Source organism: Ranitomeya imitator, chromosome 5 (assembly GCF_032444005.1).
Source record: "Ranitomeya imitator isolate aRanImi1 chromosome 5, aRanImi1.pri, whole genome shotgun sequence".
In the NCBI taxonomy this organism is placed as follows: domain Eukaryota; kingdom Metazoa; phylum Chordata; class Amphibia; order Anura; family Dendrobatidae; genus Ranitomeya; species Ranitomeya imitator.
In genome coordinates this window covers 196,563,440-196,586,238 of record NC_091286.1, presented here as the reverse complement: position 1 = coordinate 196,586,238, position 22,799 = coordinate 196,563,440, and the positions used below count along the sequence as shown (strand labels likewise).

Genomic DNA, 22,799 nt, shown 5'->3' with positions numbered 1-22,799 from the left:
TCACGAGACAAAAATAGGAAGACAGGAGATTAGGAATCTGGGCCCCTGAACTGCCCCTCAGACTAGGGGAAGCCCTGTCTTTCCTTAACTTGGGGGTACCCTTGAAGGTAGGGAGGCCCAAGTCACTGACCTGTCCCTGTCTCCTGTTAAACACTGTACTAAACCCCCAACCCGCACTCCAGGGGGTGAACAGTGTAAACAGCACCACAAAGCAAATAAACAATATAAGAGTGAGGGGAACACGATACCAAAAGGTGAATTCACAAACTATAAAACAACAAAACTCGGAACTTAGCTTGTGCACGCCGCTGCAAACTCCACACCAAAGATAGTACAGCAACTGAGCTCCAAACACCAGATATGGCTGACACCAGGGAGCTGCTACTGTGAGGTTGATCTCCTGAAAGGAACTGTATAACCAACAGTCAGCTGATGCACCAGGTGACCTTATAAAGGATGGTGGGAGTGGTCACAAACATCAGCTGACCCAGCAGCAATGCAATAACACCAGCGGCCACCGGGGGAGAAAACTGCATAAACCCCCAATGACCAGAAAGGAAAAAGGTTTAAATCTGAGGGAAACCAGATCTGCCACAGATTCAAACATGGATCGTGACAGTACCCCCCTTTCAATGAGTGACCTCTGGACACTCAACATCAGACCTCACCAGACCTACCTACGGTGAGGACGCCTCGATCCACCAGAGTTCACCTCGGCAGTCACCTGACTCTGGTTTATGGCAAATGCGACCTGATGAAAATGCCACCAACGAAGGCTCCGGAGGAGCCACAAATCTCCAGAGGGCCAACCTGGGGAATGAGTTGTGTACATGCATAACTGGTGGTAACCAACTGAAAAGTCCCCGGGCTGAGAATGGCCGACACCCGATATGGCTCAATCACCCTGGAACTCCAGGTCCCAGTTGCACACTTCCACCTGATGTTTTTGGTGGACACCCATACGTACTCATTCACACACAGGTCCGGACCTGAACGTTTTTTTCCATGCAAACGTTTGCTACAGGATGGAGAATTCTTTGAGTAATTGACAACAGAGGCGTCCCCCTGTGTCACTACACTCACACCCCCATAATGTTCCGAGGGGAACCACCACCCTCATCTGACCCCTCCTCCCAAGAGGTCTCGGACCCACCGGGTTAACCTGTAGTGAGGGTAAAGTCTTGCCCCTAGTCCCTGGCAGCACCTCTGCTGCCCCCACTGAAGGGGAAGGGGTAGATTTAAGAAGAACGGCAGAGATCGTAGCTCCCAGGCAGCAGTCCTTAAACGACTGACCCAGCTGACTACTTCCCTGGACCGCCCATCTATGACCGGGTTATGTCTTTTCAACCAAGGGAGTCCTAAAACCATGGGAGTTTGTATGCCCTCCAAGACGTAGCATGATAACGACTCTTCATGACAAGCCCCTATACGCAGATGTACAGTGGGGCAAAAAAGTATTTAGTCAGTCAGCAATAGTGCAAGTTCCACCACTTAAAAAGATGAGAGGCGTCTGTAATTTACATCATAGGTAGACCTCAACTATGGGAGACAAACTGAGAAAAAAAAATCCAGAAAATCACATTGTCTGTTTTTTATCATTTTATTTGCATATTATGGTGGAAAATAAGTATTTGGTCAGAAACAAACAATCAAGATTTCTGGCTCTCACAGACCTGTAACTTCTTCTTTAAGAGTCTCCTCTTTCCTCCACTCATTACCTGTAGTAATGGCACCTGTTTAAACTTGTTATCAGTATAAAAAGACACCTGTGCACACCCTCAAACAGTCTGACTCCAAACTCCACTATGGTGAAGACCAAAGAGCTGTCAAAGGACACCAGAAACAAAATTGTAGCCCTGCACCAGGCTGGGAAGACTGAATCTGCAATAGCCAACCAGCTTGGAGTGAAGAAATCAACAGTGGGAGCAATAATTAGAAAATGGAAGACATACAAGACCACTGATAATCTCCCTCGATCTGGGGCTCCACGCAAAATCCCACCCCGTGGGGTCAGAATGATCACAAGAACGGTGAGCAAAAATCCCAGAACCACGCGGGGGGACCTAGTGAATGAACTGCAGAGAGCTGGGACCAATGTAACAAGGCCTACCATAAGTAACACACTACGCCACCATGGACTCAGATCCTGCAGTGCCAGACGTGTCCCACTGCTTAAGCCAGTACATGTCTGGGGCCCGTCTGAAGTTTGCTAGAGAGCATTTGGATGATCCAGAGAAGTTTTGGGAGAATGTCCTATGGTCTGATGAAACCAAACTGGAACTGTTTGGTAGAAACACAACTTGTCGTGTTTGGAGGAAAAAGAATACTGAGTTGCATCCATCAAACACCATACCTACTGTAAAGCATGGTGGTGAAAACATCATGCTTTGGGGCTGTTTCTCTGCAAAGGGGCCAGGACGACTGATCCGGGTACATGAAAGAATGAATGGGGCCATGTATCGTGAGATTTTGAGTGCAAACCTCCTTCCATCAGCAAGGGCATTGAAGATGAAACGTGGCTGGGTCTTTCAACATGACAATGATCCAAAGTACACCGCCAGGGCAACGAAGGAGTGGCTTCGTAAGAAGCATTTCAAGGTCCTGGAGTGGCCTAGCCAGTCTCCAGATCTCAACCCTATAGAAAACCTTTGGAGGGAATTGAAAGTCCGTGTTGCCAAGCGAAAAGCCAAAAACATCACTGCTCTAGAGGAGATCTGCATGGAGGAATGGGCCAACATACCAACAACAGTGTGTGGCAACCTTGTGAAGACTTACAGAAAACGTTTGACCTCTGTCATTGCCAACAAAGGATATATTACAAAGTATTGAGATGAAATTTTGTTTCTGACCAAATACTTATTTTCCACCATAATATGCAAATAAATTGTTAAAAAAACAGACAATGTGATTTTCTGTATTTTTTTTTCTCAGTTTGTCTCCCATAGTTGAGGTCTACCTATGATGTAAATTACAGACGCCTCTCATCTTTTTAAGTGGTGGAACTTGCACTATTGCTGACTGACTAAATACTTTTTTGCCCCACTGTATGTTGTCTACGACTTGTGTAATGCTCCCCTGGCTGAGCGGAGCAGAGTCAATGGCCTGGACGCTTAAGGGTTTCGCTAGCGTCCTACTCATCAGGCCATGGGTCTGGATAAAATGAGCATCCACCAAATTGACTCCTGCTCCACTGTCCACAAGCACCGGAATATTCTCAGTTACTCCATCAATAACCACCTCAGCAGGTAAGGTACACTGAGACGAAAAAAATGGAGGAAATATACACACCCTGGTCGCCTCCCTCCACACGACCAGGGGGAAGCGGCTCTTTAGATGGTGCAGGTACTTTGGCACGCGCTGGGCAGACATTGATAAAATGACCGGTCTGCCCACAATAGAAACATGCCCCCACTCCTCGGCGAACCACAGGCAACCCAGTTTGGGAACCAACTCCTCCCACCAGCATGAGTTCGTCCACTTGCCCAGGTGTGTCCTCCTCCCTAGCAAGGGCTATAGGGGGCACATTTGGTGTATGCCTCTCCCTCAAGCGTCTATCCACCCGGATGGCAAGGGACATGGCGGCCTCCAACGACCTGGGGGCTGCGTACTGCACCAGAGTGTCTTGCAACCTAGGGGAAAGACCCTACACAAAATGGCTCCTAAGGGCAGGGTCATTCCACTGTGTGTCTGTGGCCCACCTCCTGAACTCTGAACAGTACTCTTCAGCCGGCCGACCCCCCTGCTTGATCTTACGGAGTCTGGATTCCGCCAGGGAGACGCCATCTGGATCACCATACACCAGAGCCGTAAAAAACTCATCCACCGACCATAGGGATGGTGAACCGGTCAGCAGGGAGAAGGCCCAGGATTGGGGATCACCCTTAAGAAGGGAAACGATAATACCCACCCGTTGTTCCTCACTCCCTGATGAACGAGGGCGGAGCCTGAAGTACAACTTGCAGGCCTCCTTAATAACCAAAAATGTATCTCTTCCTCCAGAGAACCTGTCTGGGAGAGATATCTTGGGTTCAGGTTGAGCCTGTACCTGAGCCGAGGCCCAAAACCCCAACCATTGCTGCAGCTGCTGCACCACCTCACCACGCAGCACCTTACACTCGTCGGTGAGAGTCTGTAGCAATTGGGCAAAGACCTGCATCTGGGCCATGGCTCACCAGAAAAAAAAAAAAAAGAATGGTTGGTTATAATGTCACGAGACAAAAATAGGAAGACAGGAGATTAGGAATCTGGGCCCCTGAACTGCCCCTCAGACTAGGGGAAGCCCTGTCTTTCCTTAACTTGGGGGTACCCTTGAAGGTAGGGAGGCCCAAGTCACCGACCTGTCCCTGTCTCCTGTTAAACCCTGTACTAAACCCCCAACCCGCACCCCAGGGGCTGAACAGTGTAAACAGCACCACAAAGTAAATAAACAATATAAGAGTGAGGGGAACACGATACCAAAAGGTGAATGCACAAACTATAAAACAACAAAACTCAGAACTTAGCTTGTGCACGCCGCTGCAAACTTCACAACAAAGATAGTACAGCAACTGAGCTCCAAACACCAGACTTGGCTGACACCAGGGAGCTGCTACTGTGAGGTTGATCTCCTGAAAGGAACTGTATAACCAACAGTCAGCTGATGCACCAGGTGACCTTATAAAGGATGGTGGGAGTGGTCACAAACATCAGCTGACCCTATCAGCAATGCAATGCAATAACACCAGCGGCCACCGGGGGGAGAAAACTGCATTAACCTCCAATGACCAGAAAAGGAAAAAAGGTTTAAATCTGAGGGAAACCAGATGTGCCGCAGATCCAAACATGGATCGTGACAGTTTAATGGGGCCCTACGTTGCTTTCCATACAGTATAATGGCCCCACATAGTGCTCAATACAGTATAATGGGCCCCACGTAGTGCTCCATACAGTATAATGGCTCACATAATGCTCTATACAGTATACTAGGCCCATATATTCATCCATTCAGTATAATGACCCGAAATAGAGCTCTATACAGTATAAATGGCCCCACATACAGTATAATGGGGCCCTACATTGCTTTCCATACAGTATAATGGCTCCACATAGTGCTTAATACAGTATAATGGCCCCACATAATGCTCCATACAGTATACTAGGCCCATATATTCATCCATTCAGTATAATGACCCGAAATAGAGCTCTATACAGTATTATGGCCCCACATAATGCGCCATACAGTATAGTAGGCCCATATATTGCTCCATACAGTATAATGGGCCCCACATATTGCTCCATATAGTATAATGGCCCCACCTAGTGCTCCATAGAGTATTATGGGCCCCACATAGTGCTCCACACAGTATAAAGGGCCCCACATATTGCTCCACACAGTATTAAGGGCCCCACAGAGTGCTCCATACAGTATAATGAGGCCATGCATTGCTTTGTATATTGTATAATGGCCCCACGTAGTGCGGTATACAGTATAATGGGCCACACCTAGTACTTCATACAGTATAATAGCCTCACAGTGCTCCTTTCAGTATAATGGCCCCACATAGTGCTTCATATAGTATAATGGCCCTACATAGTGCTCCATACAGTATAATCAACACAACATAGCACTCCCTATAGTATAGCGGAGCCCTGCATTGCTTTCCATACAGTAAAATGGTCCCATAGTGTTCCATACAGTATAATGGGCCCCACATAGTGCTCCATACAGTATAATGGCCCCATATTGTGCTCTATACGGTATAATGGCCTCACATAGTGCTCCATACAGTATAATGGCACCACATAGTGCTCCACACAGTATGAAGTGCCCCACATATTGCTCCACACAGTATAAAGGGCCAAACATATTGCTCTACACAGTATAAAGGGCCCCACATATTGCTCCAAACAGTATAAAGAGCCCACATAGTGCTCCATACAGTATAATGGGGCCCTACATTGCTTTTCATACAGTATAATGGCCCCATATAGTGCTCCATACAGTAGAATGACCTCACATAGTGCTCTAAACAGTATAATGTGCCCCACATCGTTCTCCATGCAGTATAATGGGCCCACATATTGCTCCACACAGTATAAAGGGCCCCACGTATTGCTCCACACAGTATAAAGAGCCCCACATAGTGCTCCATAGAGTATAATGGGGCCCTACATTGCTTTTCATACAGTATAATGACCCCATATGGTTCTCCATGCAGTATAATGGGCCACACATATTGCTCCACACAGTATAAATCGCCCCACATAGTGCTCTATACATTATAATGGCCCAACATATTGCTCCATGCAGTTTAATTGGCCCCAAATAGTGTTCTATACAGTATAATGTCCTCACACAGTGCTTCATACAGTATAAAGTGCCCCACATAGTTTTGTATGCTGTATAGTGAGCCCCACATATTGCTTCACACAGTATAAAGGGCCCCACATATTGTTCCACACTGTATAAAGGGCCCCACATATTGTTCCACACAGTATAACTGGCCCCACATAATGCTCCATACAGTGTAATGGGGCCCCACATTGCTTTTCATACAGTATAATGGCCCCACATAGTGCTCCATACAGTATAATGGGCCAAACCTAGTCCTCCTTACAGTATAATGGCCCCACAGTGCTCCATACACTATAATGACCTCACATAGTGCTCCAAACAGTATAATGGGGCCCTTCATTGCTTTCCATACAATATAATGGTCCCACATAGTGCTCTATTTAGTATAATTGTCTCCAGATATTGTTTCATACAGTATAATGGTCCCACAGTGCTCCATGCAGTAAAATGGCACCACAGTGTGCCATACAGTATAATGATTTCACATAGTCTCCATGCAGTATAATGGCCCCACATAGTGCTCCATGCAGTATAATGGGCCCCACATAGTGCTCCATACAGTTTAAAGGGCACCACAAAGTTCTGCTCCATACAGTATAATGGCCATAATACAGTATAATGGACCCCACATAATTCTCCATACAGTTTAACGGACCCATATATTGATACATACAGTGTAATGGACCCCTTATGTTGCTCCATACAGTATAATGGGTCCCACATATTGCTCCATACAGTATAATGGCCCCACATAGTGCTCCATACAGTATACTGGGCCCCACATAGGTCTCTGCTCTATACAGCATAATGGGCTCCACATACATAGTGCTCCATACAATATAATGGGCTCATGGTGTCTTCAGATCCACTGCAGTTCTCAGTACAGTAAGCGCTTTGTAATGATGTCATCACGCCCACTGGTCTGCGATGTCAGATACAGAGGGGAATGATGGGAGAGAGAGCGTCAGTAGACGCTCCCTTTTCTATCATTGGAGAAGTCTGTGATGATATAGTGCAAGTGTGATGCCGGGCAGGGGATTCACTGGGAAAAAAAAATTGAAGCAAAAAAAATGGTCAATTCTGTACTGTAATATCCCTTATCCTGGTATATATCCCCATTCTGATATTCAAGGCCCACTGATCCCTATCCTGGTATGCATGGCCCCCTCACCTTTAGCTTGGTATCCATGGCCCCTCATCCCTATCGTGGTGCACATGGCCCCATCCTTATCCTGGTATGATTGGCAACATCCCGCTCCTGATATGCATGGACTCCATCCCAGTCCTGGTATGATTGGCCCTATCCTGTTCCTAGTATGATTGGCCCCATCCTTTTTCTTGTATAATTGGATCCATCCTGTTCCTGGTATGATTTGTCTCATCCCTTTTCTTTTATAATTGGCCCCATCCCGTTCCAGGTATGATTGGTCCCATCCTTTTTCTTTTATAATTGGCCCCATTCCGTTCCTGGTATGCATGGCCCCATCAGGAAAGATTAAGAAAAACCCAAACCATTATGCTCCCTCCATTCCTCTTCAGTAGCGGTTCGGTGTCAGCCAGAGACTTCCTGCTGGGGCCAGCGATCACGTGTGCCGATACTTAAGAGAACTGATATTCATTTCTCTTAAGTATCGGCACACAAGACCGTCGGTTGCAGCAGGAAGCCGCTGACTGACACTGTGCGCTACTGAAGAGGAATGGTTACTCACTGCTCTCTGCGATAAAGTAAGTATTCTGGCAGTTGTGCTCTGCTTGTGAGCAGCGCATGACGTCCTTGCCATGCGCTGCTTACAAGCATTAATCAGCTGCTGACACTGGAGTAGGACGCTGCGAAGGAGCGCCGTATTGGTGAGTGTAATGGTTTGGTTTTTTTTTAATCTTTCCTAGTTTTTTAGTCTTGGATGGGGCCAATTATAAAAGAAAAAGGATGGGACCAGTCATACCAGGAACAGGATGGGGCCATTTATGCCAGAATAATGAATATGCATTGCCCTCCACCCCCATGGGCGTAGAATGCAGTGCATATTCATTTCTCTTTAGCGTGTGCACAGAAGTTAGCTGGAGCGGCTACTGCCTCCTGTGACCCGATGCTCTGCCGAAACCGCTCCCCCACCTCCCCACCACAGCCAGAGCCAATACATCCGGACTATAAGATGCACCCCCCATTTTCCTCCACATTTTGGGAGGAAAAAAGCGCCTCTTATAGTCCAAAAAATATGGTACCTGAGGGACCCACCCGACATCGCTTGCCAAATATACCGTATTTTTCGGACTTTAAGACGCACTGAACCGTAAGATGCACCAAGGTTTTAGAGGAGGAAATTAGAAAGAAAATTGAAGCAAAAAATGTGGTCAATTCTGTACTAATATCCCCTGTCCTGTGTGAGGCAGTGACTAGTGTTATATGTGAGGGTCACTGTGTGTTCCCTCCAGGATGCGCACGGAGGCGTATTGAGGCCATGGGAGTGCATTGCAGTCACAGGCGGTGCTGTGATTGCAATGCAGAATAAAAGTAAGTGCTAATCTTCGGCAAACTATTTGTCCAATGCAGATTTATGGAAAACCTGCTCTGGGCTTTTGTATTTTGAAACAGACTGCAGGATGGTAGTCGTGCAGTCCGTTTCATTCCTGGCCGGGTTTTCCATGTGACTGAAGGCCACAGATTACAGTTAAAATCCCTACAGTAAAGGGTTTGGGTGTGTCAGGGTCAGTACATCTCAGTCTGGTGTTTGGAGGAGTACAGAGTAGAATGCTCTGCAGAGCTCCACCTGTGCGAGGCAACACAGGCCAGTGGAGCCAAACAGCCAAGACAGCTGGAAAGCCTGGCACCCACAGTGTACACGGCGGTGCAGTCGCCTATGGCAACCGGTCATGAAGGTGGACTGGCATGTTTATTGGCTGCAATCCAGAGGATATCGTTCCTAACTATGATCCAGAGGATATCGTGTGCTGTGTTTTTGTGAGTTGAACATTAAAGAGACATTTAGCTTTGAATTTTCCTGGGTCACTTCCTCATCACTGCATAGGGTGCTACTGCTGCAGTACACCTGTTATATTTGGTCCCCTCATCCCTATCCTGGCATAGATGGCCCCTCATCCCTATCCTGGTAGGCATGACCCCCTCATCCCTATCCAGGTATAGATGGTGGTATGCATGACCTTCCTCATCGCAATCCTGGTATAGAAGGCCCCCTCATCCCTATCCTGGTAGGTATGGCCCCCTCATTAATATCCTGGAATGAAATTCCCCCTAATCCCTATCCTGGTATGCATGGTCCCCTCATACCTACCCTGGCATGCATGACCCTTTCATCGCTAACCTGGTATGCATGACCCCCTCATCCCTACATGGTGTGCATGGCCCCCTCTTCCCTATCCTGGTATGCTTGCTCCCCTCATCCCTACCCTGGTATGCATGGCCCCCTCTCCCCTACTCTGGTATGCATGCCCCCCTCATCCCTACCCTGGTATGCATGATTCTCTCTTCTCTACCCTGTTATGCATGGCCCCCTCATCCCTGTCCTGGTATGCATGACCTCCTCACCCTTATCCAGGTATGCACAGCCCCCATCAGACAAACATTAAAAAAAAACAAACCATTATGGTTACCTTCCTGCGCTTCCTCGCAGCGTCTTGTTCCGATGTCAGTGGCTGATTTATACTTGTAAGCAGAGCATGGCAGGGATGTCATGTGCTGCTTACAAGTAGGGGACAGCTGCCTGAATAGTCACTGCTCCCCACGTCTGGACTATGTGCGTGGAGAGCAGTGAATATTCATTGCTCTTTAAAGGAACTCTGTCACCTGAATTTGGAGGGAACAAGCTTCAGCCATAGAGGCGGGGTTTTCGGGTGTTTGATTCACCCTTTCCTTACCCGCTGGCTGCATGCTGGCTGCAATATTGGATTGAAGTTCATTCTCTGTCCTCCATAGTACACGCCTGTGCAAGGCAAGATTACAGCCAGCGGGTAAGGAAAGGGTGAATCAAACACCCGAAAACCCCACCCATATGGCTGAAGATTGTTCCCTCCAAATTCAGGTGACAGAGTCCCTTTAATAGCGGGCACAATGTTAGCTGCAGCAGCGTTCATGTGTGCCCGCTACTAAAGGGAATGAATATTCACTGCATTCCACACCACAGTGAATATTCATTCCCTTAAGTAGCGGACACAGGCGAATGCACGGTAGCTGCATGAAGCCGGCTGCTGTGGTAACAGTGTCCACTATTAAATAGAAATTGATTTTCACGGCCTTCCACAACCATAGGCGTAGATTGCAGTGAATATTCATTTCTCTTTTGCTGACGGCTCCTGCCTCCTGTGAACCGTTGCTCCGCCGCTGCTGCTCCCCCACCTCCCCATCCACAGTAGGTACATCCGGACTATAAGGCGCATGTCCCATTTTTCTCCACATTTTTGGAGGACAAATTTTCTCTTATCGTCTGAAAAATACTGTACTGACCCTGTGGGCCAGAGTTTGACATGTGTGCCTAGTAACTCCCAATACAGGACATGTTGGACAGAGGGTGAGGGCTCTTGGGTTTCTAGAGGAGTAAAAGCATTAGTGATTCTAGTGTTGAGTTATGAGTTGATAAAATATATTGAAAACAAAGTTACTTTTCTTGATTTATTCCAAAACTGAAATAATGTTGTTTGTCTTTTTTTGTCTAATAGGTAGTATCACCAGACTGCCGTGATGATGTAGCTGTTAAAAAAGATTTTATTCTAGTGCGGTCTTTTAAAGATGGAAAATTGTAAGTATGTTTTTACCATAAGCTATCATATCCTTCATAGCTGATGGATCATGTGCAGATTCTAACACCTTTTTCATTTTAACAGCTTGTCTGTTGTAAAGTCTAATATCCATGACATTGGCGATATCTCAGTTAAAAATGACAGTACACTGCAGCCAGGTAAGAGGAGTTTGGACTTGATTACATCAGTATATTTGTGTAGTGTGGAGGAACAGGTGGTCTTGGGCCACTATCCTACTTAGGCTGCTTTCACACATCAGGTTTTTGCCGTCAGGCTGAATCCGGCGAATTTTGAAAAAAAACGGAGTCTGCGAATAATGCCACCGGATCCGTTTTTCTCATAGACTTTTATTGGGCTCACGTTTCGTCCGTCTTTAGCCGGATCCGACGAAAATTGTTTGTCCGGCGTCTGGAAAAAACGTACAAAGTTAAGTTTTTTGTCTGCGGTGAAAAACTGGACAGCGGCGGCGCTTCCGGCTTTTTGCTAGAATGGAAGCCTATGGGCACCGGATTCTGTTTTTTTTTTTACTGCACATGCTCAGATTTTTTTAGGATCCAATTAGCTGGATCAGCATGTCGGATCCGTCGAAAAAACGGATCCGTCGCATTAGTTTTTCACGATCTGCGATGAATCCATTTTTTTCAACATTCGCCGGATTGTGCCTGAAAGGCAAAAACCTGATGTGTGAAAGCAGCCTTACTCCGTCTCCTCGGCAGCCGTTCTCTGATCCTGTCGTACAAAAGAATTGGAGCACAGTAGCATGTCACTCGACTCACGCTCAGAGCAGGAGCCGAGTGACATTAGCATATCACATCCGATGCCATACACTGGTATGATTCCAGCCTAAGGCCGGGGTCACACTTGCGAGTGTGATGCAAAAAACTTGCAGGAGTCTCTGGCATCAATACCCGGCACTGCCGCCGGCACTCGGGACTGGAGTGTGAGTCTGCATGTATTTCTATGCAGCTGAATGCTCCGGTCCCGAGTGCCGGTGGCAGTGCCTGGTATTGATGTGAGTTTCTCGCATTCCACTCGCACGTGTGACCCCGGCCTGAGACTGAGTTTACACTGTGTTTGCAGTGTCCAGTTGAAGTATATGCTGGGAAAGCTCCCAGTGCATTTACTAAGTGTATCCATAGACTTCCATTAACCCCTTTCTGCCAGCTGACGGAATAGTACGTCAGCTGGCAGTATCCCCTGCTTTGAGGTGTGCTCTGGCGGTGAGCCCACCTCAAAGCCACGACATGTTAGCTGTTTTCAACAGCTGTCATGTGCATGCAATGGGCATGAGTGGAATCGCGATCCGCCCGCGCCCATTAACTAGTTAAATTCCGCTGTAAAACTCTGACAGTGGCATTTAACAAGCGCTCCCAGCCACGCTGCCGGAGGTGCTCGCACCGGTGACCCCCGTCACGTGATCGGGGGTCATCAGTGCATTGCCATCACAACCAGAGGTCTCCTTGAGACCTCTATGGTTGTTGATGGCAGATTGCTATGAGCGCCACCCTGTGGTCGGCGCTCATAGCCATCCTGCAATTCTGCTGCATAGAGGTGATCTGTGCATCACCTCTATGTAGCAGAGGCGATCGAGTAGTGCATGCTTCTAGCCTCCCATGGAGGCTATTGAAGGATGCCAAAATTTAAAAAAGTATTTAAAAATATAAAACTTCAAAATCACCCCCCTTTTGCCCCAATCAAAATAAAACAATAAAAAAAATCAAACCTACACGTTTGGTATCGCTACGTTCAGAATCGCCAGATCTATCAATAATAAAAGGATTAAGATGATCGCTAAACGGCGTAGCGAGAAAAAAATCAAAACGTCAAAATTACGTATTTTTGGTCGCCTCGTCATTGCATTAAAATGCAATAACGGGCGATCAAAAGAATGTTTTTTTTTGTCGTCCAGTGAAAGTTTTTACTACCTATTCAGAGTTATACTCTGTGTGCAGAATTATTAGGCAAGTTTTTGGATCACATGATACTTTTATACATGTTGTCCTACTCCAAGCTGTTCAGGCTTGAGAGCCAACTACAAATTAAAGGGAACCTGTCACCCCCAAAATCGATGGTGAGGTAAGCTCACCGTCATCAGGGGCTTATCTACAGCATTCTATAATGCTGTAGATAAGCCCCCGATGTAACCTGAAACAGGAGAAAAAGAGGTTAGATTATACTCACCCAGGGGCGGTCCAGCTGTGGACCGGTCAAATGGGTGTCTCTGGTCCGCTCCGGCGCCTCCTATCTTCATTCCATGACGTCCTCTTCTGGTCTTCACGCCGCAGCTCCGGCGCAGGCGTACTTTGCCCTGTTGAGGGCAGAGTAAAGTACTGCAGTGCGCAGACGCCGGGCCTCTCTGACCTTTCTGGCGCCTGCGCACTGCAGTACTTTGCTCTGCCCTCAACAGGGCAGAGAAAGTACGCCGGAGCCGTGGCGTGAAGACCAGAAAAGGACGTCATGGAATGAAGATGGGAGGCGCCAGAGCGGACCTGAGACACCGATTTGACCGGACCGCAGCGGGACCGCCCCTGGGTGAGTATAATCTAACCTCTTTTTCTCCTCTTTCAGGTAACATCGGCGGCTTATCTACAGCATTACAGAATGCTGTAGATAAGCCCCTGATGACGGTGAGCTTACCTCACCATCGATTTTGGGGGTGACAGGTTCCCTTTAAGTAAATCAGGTGATTTGCATCTCTGCAATGAGGAGGGGTGTTGTCTAATGACCTCAACACCTATATAACACCTTTGGCAAAATGGGTCAAAAGAGAGATTTGACGGGCTCTGAAAAGTCGATAATTGTGAGATGTCTTGCAGAGGGATGCAGCAGTGTTGAAATTGCCAAACTTTTGAAGCGTGATCACCGAAAAATCAAGCGTTTCATGGCAAATAGCCAACAGGGTCACAAGAAGCGTGTTGGGCAGAAAAGGCACAAAATAACTACCCATGAATTGAGGAAAATCAAGCGTGAAGCTGCAAATATGCCATTTGCCACCAGTTGTGCCATATTTCAGAGCTGCAACGTTACTGGAGTATCAAAAAGCACAAGGTGTGCGATACTCAGGGACATGGCCAAGGTAAGGAAGGCTGAAAAACCAACACCTTTGAACAAGAAACATAAGATAAAATGTCAAGACTGGGCCAAGAAATATCTTAAGACTGACTTTTCAAAGGTTTTATGGACTAATGAAATGAGAGTGACTCTTGATGGGCCAGAGGCTGGATCAGTAAAGGGCAGAGAGCTCCACTCCGACTCAGACGCCAGCAAAGTGGAGGTGGGATACTGGTATGGGCTGGTATCATCAAAGATGAACTTGTGGGATCTTTTCGTGTTGAGGAAGGAGTGAAGCTCAACTCCCAGACCTACCGCCAGTTTCTGGAAGACAACTTCTTCAAGCAGTGGTACAGGAAGAAGTCGGTATCGTTCAAGAAAAACATGATTTTCATGAAGGACAATGCTCCATCACATGCCTCCAACTACTCCACAGCGTGGCTGGTCAGTAAAGGTCTCAAAGAAGAAAAAATAATAACATGGCCTTCTTGTTCACCTGATCTGAACCCTATAGAGATCCTGTGGTCCCTCATAAAATGTGAGATCTACAGGGAGGGAAAACAGTCCACCTCTCGGAACAGTGTCTGGGAGGCTGTGGTGACTGCTGCATACAATGTTGATCATAAACAGATCAAGCAACTGACAGAATCTATGAATGCAAGGCTGCTGAGTGTCATTATAAAGAAAGGTGGCTATATTGGTCACTAATTTATTTTGGTTTTGTTTTTGCATGTCAGAAATGTTTATTTCAAAATTTTGTGCAGTGATATTGGTTTACCTGGTGAAAATAAACAAGTGAGATGGGAATATATTTGGTTTCTATTAAGTTGCCTAATAATTCTGCACAGTAATAGTTACCTGCACAAACAGATGTCCTCCTAAGATAGCCAAATCTAAAAAAAAAACACTCCAACTTCCAAAAATATTAAGCTTTGATATTTATGAGTCTTTTGGGTTGATTGAGAACATAGTTGTTGATCAATAATAAAAATAATCCTCTGAAATACAACTTGCCTAATAAGTCTGCACACAGTGTAAAGTGGTGTTTATATCGTTAAGCTTTAGACTATGCCATGGAATTCATAAGAAATAAAACTATACCCCCTAACTGGAAGGCTGAGGTTAAAGAGGAAAGCTCAGGTAGCGAAACTGAAGAGGATGAGACCAAAGATGATGAAGATGACAACATCAGTGAACAGGAGGCAAGTGTTTGTACATTTCATTTTCGTTTTGTATAGGTCTTTCTCCCAGATGTTGGCGTTGGTATTTGGCAAGAGTAACCAATTCACTCATTGCTATGTACATTTAATGTGATTTTTCAGTAAGATAAACAATCTTGTATTTGCCTGTTTCTTTCTACTGTATAGAGACTCCACTTCCTAAAATGCAAAGTCTCGGAGCAAGCTATGTGTGAATTGGGCATTAGACAACAATTCAGGCTTTAACTGGTGAATAGATATGTATTGGCATAGTTACTTAGCTTATTATGTAGATCAAACAAAATGGCAGACCTTTCTACAGAATGCCATACATGTACGCCACAGTGAGAGAGTGAGCATGGAGCTGGCTGAGAATTTGCACACTCTCCATACAGGTGAGATGCCAGTTGTAATGCATCTGCATGTAACGAAAGCGACTGGTGCAAGCTTCAGTCGCTTTTGTTAACTGATAGCTGCTGTCAGTCTCTTAACAAGTAAATAATGGCAAAATTGCAGGGTTTTTTACGATTTTTTTACAATTTCATCTCACAGCTCATCCAGCAAAAAAAAAAAAAAAAGCCTTCATATGACTGTAAAAAGAAAAGGTCTGTCTATACGATAAGGAACATGATTGTGCATGGGGGCGGTCTGTGGTCAGGTCTTATCTTGGTATCTGGCTTAAGGTACCTTCACACTGAGCAACTTAACAACGAGAACGACAACGATCCGTGACGTTGCAGCGTCCTGGATAGCAATCTCGTTGTGTTTGACACGCAGCAGCGATCAGGATCCTGCTGTGACATCGCTGGTCGTAGCTAGAAGTCCAGAACTTTATTTGGTCGTCAGGTCGGCGTGATTCGTCATGTTTGACAGCAAAAGCAACGATGCCTGCAATGTTTTTACATGGAGCGAGAACGATAAGTGAGTCGCTGTTACGTCACCTGATCGCTCCTGCATCGTTCTGGAGTTCCCGTGTTTGACGTCTCTAAGCGACCTAAACAGCGACGCTGCAGCGATCGACTCGTGTCTATATCGCTGCAGCGTCGCTTAGTGTAACGGTGTCATGCCGTTGCTGCCGCCGGCTCTTCCCACTGCAGCTCGCCGGGTGCGCGCGCGCGCCGCATTCAGCTCTGCGCGTGCGCACATCTGATTCCTCTGTTGGCGCTCTTTCCTGTCCTCTCTGTCATCCTGGAGGACTGTAACCCGGAAGTAGCTCCCATGCTGCTATGTAAACTGCTTCCTGCAGCTTCTCTGTGCCTGATGTTCATTTGTGTTTACAAGTGCTTCTGGCCACCTGTGGTCTCTGTGCGTTCCTAGCTCTCTGACTTTGGGTCTCCTCCGCCCTCTGCAGTGCCTGCCTGTTTCCTGTGTTCCTGCCTTGTTCCTTCAGTTCCTTTTCCTCTGCAGTACCTGCCCGGCTCCTATATCTTTTCCTTGCTCCCGTCAGCCTCGGTGTCTCCATATTGTCCTGCCAGCCTCCGTGCCTCCGTAGCGTTCCCATCTTCTCCCTTGTCTCAGTATTTCCTTTCTGTTCCCTCTTTCCCTTTATGCCTGCTGTGTTCCCATCTGTTCTCAGTCGACCCTCCAGCTTCCGTGGCGATAGTCCCTCACGTGCCTGCCCCTAACTCTCCCTGTATAGGGGGCGGTCCACCTGGTCAGCTCGTCCGAGAGGGGTTCGTCATCACGGTCCAGTGGGTCCACTCTCCGTTTGAATATACATGCTCTAATCGGACTGCACTCGGGTGACATCCGAGTGCAGCCAGATTCTTACAGCGTCACAAACGGTACCTTTAGAGCAGGAAGATAAGACTCTGCCTACAGTCCCGTCCAGAGCACAAGCAGGGCACCGGCGTATCAGAAGCTGAAAACTTCTAACACTGATTACACAAGAATCACAAGACGGATTTCTTCACCCTAGGCATCATTTTAATCAGTATAACAGCACCAACTTGACAGTGTATATAGTTTACTTAGCAAAATCCTAATGACAGATTCCCTTTAAACTGGTCAGCACTGATCATGTGAATACAACAAATGTTGTAATGATAAATTGTATACATTGCTGTGGAATATGTTGCTGCTATATAGCAGGAAATATTTGTAAATATATGTATATTTATGATAGGATGAAGTGGAGCCATTTCCTGATGAAAATGAGAACTTTTTACAGCAACTTTATAAATTTATGGAAGACAGAGGTGAGAATGTTATGTAGTCTTTGGTGTTTGAGCAGGAGGCCATGCTTGGATTATATGATATGAAGTACATGAAACAGTATAAAAACAATGTAATTGTAAAACCCAAGGACCATCAATCCCATCATTAGGTAATGTCTTTATCTTATTAGAACTGAAGTAATACATTTGTAGAATATTCTTTGCCTTCCCAGATACAAATACTTAAAGTATTTAGTATGGTTGAAAAAAGACATGTTCATTAAAGAGGTTGTCCACTACTTTTTAATTTCATCAATAGGAGGCGGATGTGTAGTACCCTGCTACGGCCACTACCATAAGATGGAGCAGCTCCGCAATCGAGCAGTTCCAGACGGCAGCCACCTCTACAGTTAACAACTGATCTTCGGGGGTGCCAGGTGCCGGCCCCTGACCAATCAGACATTGATGACCTATCCTTAGGGAAAAAGTAGTGGACAACCTTGTGGGGGAAGGGGAAGGGTAAATATTAGAACATTGGGGTGTACTTATCAATATTGTTTCATTCTTAGTACAAACTTAGAGTAAAGAGGATTAAAATGTGACAAATTTATCACAATGATGATATATCTGGCTTGTCTTCAAGCTGTCTTGTCCAAGTTTACACCAACTGTATGTTTGCTTGCTTTGTGCCAGAAATGTAAAGGGGTTGTCCGGTCTACAACTATAAGTCTGCAGTCACTGTATGTGACTGCAGACTTATGAATCCTCACATTGTGCACACTGCACTGTGAGAGTCCTCCGGTGTAAGCAGCAGGAACGGTGGTCACCTGACTACAAGTATGCGATATGCATGCACCTAACCACAATCTAACTAGACTATTTCTATCAATACGCTTACATAGAGCGAAGCCGCACCCATATTGTCGGAATGTGGCCGGGAGTATGCATAGCGCATACTTTTAATCATGTGACCGCCATTCCCATCGCTGTCGTCAGAATTCTCGCAGTGTGCGAGATGTGAAGATTCACCAGTATGCAATCGCATAGAGGAAAACGGAAACTACAAGGTTTTTTTGACAAATCTCTTGCCGTGTACTAATTTATGCTTAGCGTTGTATATGCACAACCACCTCAACCTTATCTGTCCCCTACTTAAGAATGGATGGAACACTTAGGTACAAAGTATGTCTCTCGTATTTCGTCATCTTAGATTTTATTTGTTAAGTTTGATCCATAAAACAGATAGAAAAGTAGGTGCTCTGAGTCTCATGAACCAGAGGCACGGATCTGCTTTTATAAATGATGTGTGTATCAATTAAACTATAGGTCATTGTCCCATCCAAGAAAATAGAGAACACTAGCATGTTCCACATAGATATGTCAGTGGAGCCGAATTGTATGTGGTAACCAGGCGGAGGTCAGGACGGGAAGCTGACATTATCACAAGCCAGGTAGATACCACAATAAATTCATAGCAAATGATGCTATTTCTGTAACTCAACTCGCTTTGGTGGGAGTTACAGAAACATTGTAGCATACCCTTCTTGGCTGAGTCTTTACTCCCAGCCATGTCTGGCTGCCACAGAGATGGGAATACATCTTCAAACACTTTTTAGATGGGGTTAGTTTCCTTGCTTTAGCAAACCAAATTAACTGATTTTATTTCCATTTTGCAGATAATATTAAAGTTTTTATAATTTTCAAAAACTAAAGTTAAGTGTGTATTTTTTCTTTTATTGCTCTTTTTAACAGAAGGCGTAGGCCATGTGCTTAGTGTGCTGGGCTGAGCAGTAGGTTTAAACTAAAAAGAGCTCCCTGATATGGGTATGTGTATTGCTCAATCAGAGAGTCCTGCCGGCAGCAGCACTCCTCTAATCAGTGATGCCAAGCAGGGTTAAACAGCTTTCTGACAGGAATGTACATTTTCCTTCATTTTTTTCCAGGAACCCCCATTAACAAGAGACCTGTGCTAGGGTACCGGACCTTGAATCTTTTCAAATTATTCCGTCTTGTTCATAAACTTGGAGGATTTAGTAATGTAAGTAGTTATCAGTCTGAGTTTTGTACTGTATATTATTTATGTGAATATTTTGTGAAAAATTTGTATTTTTCTTTCATAACATAACTGTGTTTTAAGGCTAGGTGCCCACATTGCAGAAATGCTGTGGAAATGTCTGAAGCATTTCTGCTACTCGCTGCCGCAGGTAAAACACATGCGGAATTCGCATGCGTTTTCCCGCAAAAACAAAAGCGTTTTTAGCTTGCAGAATGCTTGCAAGCATTGCTTGGAAAAGTGATTGACAGGTTGGTCACACTTGTCAAGCATTGATGCAGCATCAATAGTAAAAGAATGTTAAAAAAAATAAAAAATATGGTTATTCTCACCTTCCGACGGCCCCCGATCTCAGCTGCGCTCCCGATACGTTCCATTCCCAGGGATGCTTTGCCCAAAGGACGTGACCGCGACGTCATCCAAGGTGATTCGCATCCCTGGGAACAGAAGCCGCTGAGGGGCGGTAACACCTCGCGGCCCATCGGAAGGTAAGTATATCCATATTTTTTATTTTAATTCTTTTTTTTTTTTTACAGAAATATGGTTCCCACGTGCCTGGAGGAGAGTCTGCTCTCCTCCAGACCCGGGTACCAGCAGCACATGAAGTGCTCACTTTACACATGGTGGGCATAGCCACATACGTAAATTGAGTGTTTCAATGCAATCCTATGGCTGTGGAATCGCCGCGATTCTGCAGAAATAATGAACATGCTGCGGATTTTAGCGCTATGCGATTCTGCAGCGGAAAAACACAGCAACTGCGGAATCCCATAGGATTGCATGGGAATGCAGTTTTTAAGCGTTTTTATACGTTTCCACTGCTGCAAAAAATGCGTCAGCAGCGCATAAAAAATGCAACATGGGCACACAGCCTTAAAGTTAATTTGTTAAAATCATATTAAACTTTCTCTGTCGCTTCATTGGGAGACATAGGAAACCATGTCTGTATACTGCTGCCACTATGAGGCTGACACTAGGCAGAAAAAAGGGCTAACTCCTCCCCAGCAGGCTACACCCACCAACTGGCAGAGAACTAACCAGTTTTCGCTTAGTGTCCAAGTATGCAGACACGAGTCTGACCTGTCTCTACCATCTTGTTTTGTTTTAGTAATGTATTCCCCTTTTTTTCAGATACAGCTTGTAGTTTCGGGTATCAGGGTGTATCTTCTCAGCTTGATTTCCCACCTAAGAGACAGAGAGAACAGTGTGCTGCCGTCCACAACGTACCCTCTCTAGTCTGGCAGGCAGGAGAACCCTAGCTTCCCATCACTTCCAGCGTGTCTTGTGGCGAACGATCCTGCCTTTCTTCCTCAGCACTCTCGAAGCGGGCCAGGAGGAAGATGGTTGTCACTCCCCAGTTACTCCCCCCCCCATCCAGGGTCGAAACCGTTCTTTTGCACCGTCTGGTATCGTGATGCTGCGGGAAGGAAGACGTATCCATTCCAGCTACCCCCTCTCTGTCTCACCTAGGCCTTCTTCAGGCATGTAAAGGAGTCGGTTCCTCATCTCGATGCAGGTTCCCTGCCTTCTACAGTCCCTCTCGTGTCGGGGCTCCACAGAACCGGCACCTCCAGCTGGATAGCACCACAGGTTTTCCCCAGCCTCGGCTTACTACCATTCTCCTGCTAAACACCCTCCTTGCTTCACCTTAGCCACTCAGAGCCTTTTTCGTGCCCCTTTTTTGTCCAGTCCTAGCGTTTTATACGGTCTTTTCAGCACGGGCTTAGTGCTCTTTTGCCTCCTCCCTCTCCAGCCGGAGCCATTACTCACGTCACCTCCTTCACAACCCTAGTTGCAGCTTCCAGCAACTATGGCACAGTCCAGTCAGCTCCTGGCACAGCTCCAGCCGGTGACTCACACGCAATCTTCCTTCAGCATCCAGATCTGCGCACAGGGGTCGTCACATAGGAGAAGGTAGGCCCTTACCTGCCTGTCCAGTCTTCAGGCTTAGCCCCCCATTGGTCCCATTCCAACCTCCCACCCTTGTACCAGCAATCCGAAGGTCTAACCTTAGGCCGCCCTTACTATTCCCTTCCCTGCAAGGTTAGGATAACCTTAGGCCCCTCCACTTTACTATTCCTTTCCCTGCAAGTTCAGGATATGGTATGAACATGGCCTGAGGTCGCTATAGGTCCAGAAGTGGACTCCCGGCCACACCCCTATAGTGTTCAAAACCACAGGTTTTGTGGGACATCCCATTCCAAAACCATACAGTTTGTGGAACATCTCATTCCAAAAGCATAGAGTTTGTTGGACATCTCATTCCAAAATCATAGAATTTGTGGGGCCCATCTCTTTCTAAAACCATTGAGTTTGTTGGACATCTCATTCCAAAATCATAGCGTTTGTGGGGCATCTCTTTTCAAAACCATAGAGTTTGTGGGACATCTCGGTCCGAAACCATACAGTTTGTGGGACATCTCATTCCAAGACCATTTCTGTTATTATGAAATTAATCTACTACTAGACTGCCCACAGGTCAGCAGGAGGCTCCTCATCGACCGCAGCAACCACAAACACGCAAGTCTCTCGGGAGCTCCCTGCCACCAAGGTTGAAAGCAGTATTCCAAGTAGTAGCCGCTTTTTCATCTGTAACTATCCTAACCAAGGTACCCCCAGCCCTTGGTAGTTGTCCCATCTCCGCCTCTGCTACTCTGATCATTTCCCAAGATGTATCAGATGCATGCTTCTATGCAGATCACGTAGAGATCCAGGAAACGGGTGCACTCCAGCTCCACGTCTGGATCCCTGTGCTTCTTACATCAGGATTACTTCCTTGTCTCGCTTCTCTTTCCCAGAGATAGCTCCAAGGTCAGACCTACCAACCCTGCCTGACGTGAAGAAAAGCACGGCACTTCTGAATCTGAAGGTGAACAAGTAGGATCCTGACCCATTAATGATATGAAAGAGATACTTGGCACTCATTAAATATATTCAACAGGAATATTTTATTAAATGTGGAATATCCAGAAAAGAAAAAGACATTTTGGTCAACAAGACCTTCATCAATCCTCTGGATCATGAGAAACTGCATGCGGCAGCACTGAAGGGAAGTATGCAGCATCCACCACAAACCCTATGTTTTCATTTTCCAATAGAGAAGAAAAATTTTAAAGGACGGTGAGTTCCTTCATTTTTTTCCCCTTAATACAATGCAGCCACCTTCCTTTCACATAAGTCAGGTTATGCCACGCGGTTCTTTTTTCCTCCTAGTTTTTCCTTGTTCACGTTTTTCATTCGTAGAGATTAGATTC

General features: G+C 46.1%; 1 protein-coding gene across 2 annotated transcripts in view; it reads left to right on the top strand.

Annotated features, from left to right (window-relative positions):
• ARID4B (AT-rich interaction domain 4B) overlaps positions 1-22,799 on the top strand; it is a 402,063-nt gene that overhangs the window by 250,734 nt on the left and 128,530 nt on the right. For both annotated transcript variants that reach the window (XM_069769485.1, XM_069769484.1), the window contains exons 9-13: positions 11,006-11,085; positions 11,171-11,244; positions 15,197-15,339; positions 17,462-17,534; positions 19,436-19,530. In XM_069769485.1, coding sequence (XP_069625586.1) covers positions 11,006-11,085; positions 11,171-11,244; positions 15,197-15,339; positions 17,462-17,534; positions 19,436-19,530 — 465 coding nt within the window. The remainder of the gene's footprint in view (positions 1-11,005; positions 11,086-11,170; positions 11,245-15,196; positions 15,340-17,461; positions 17,535-19,435; positions 19,531-22,799) is intronic.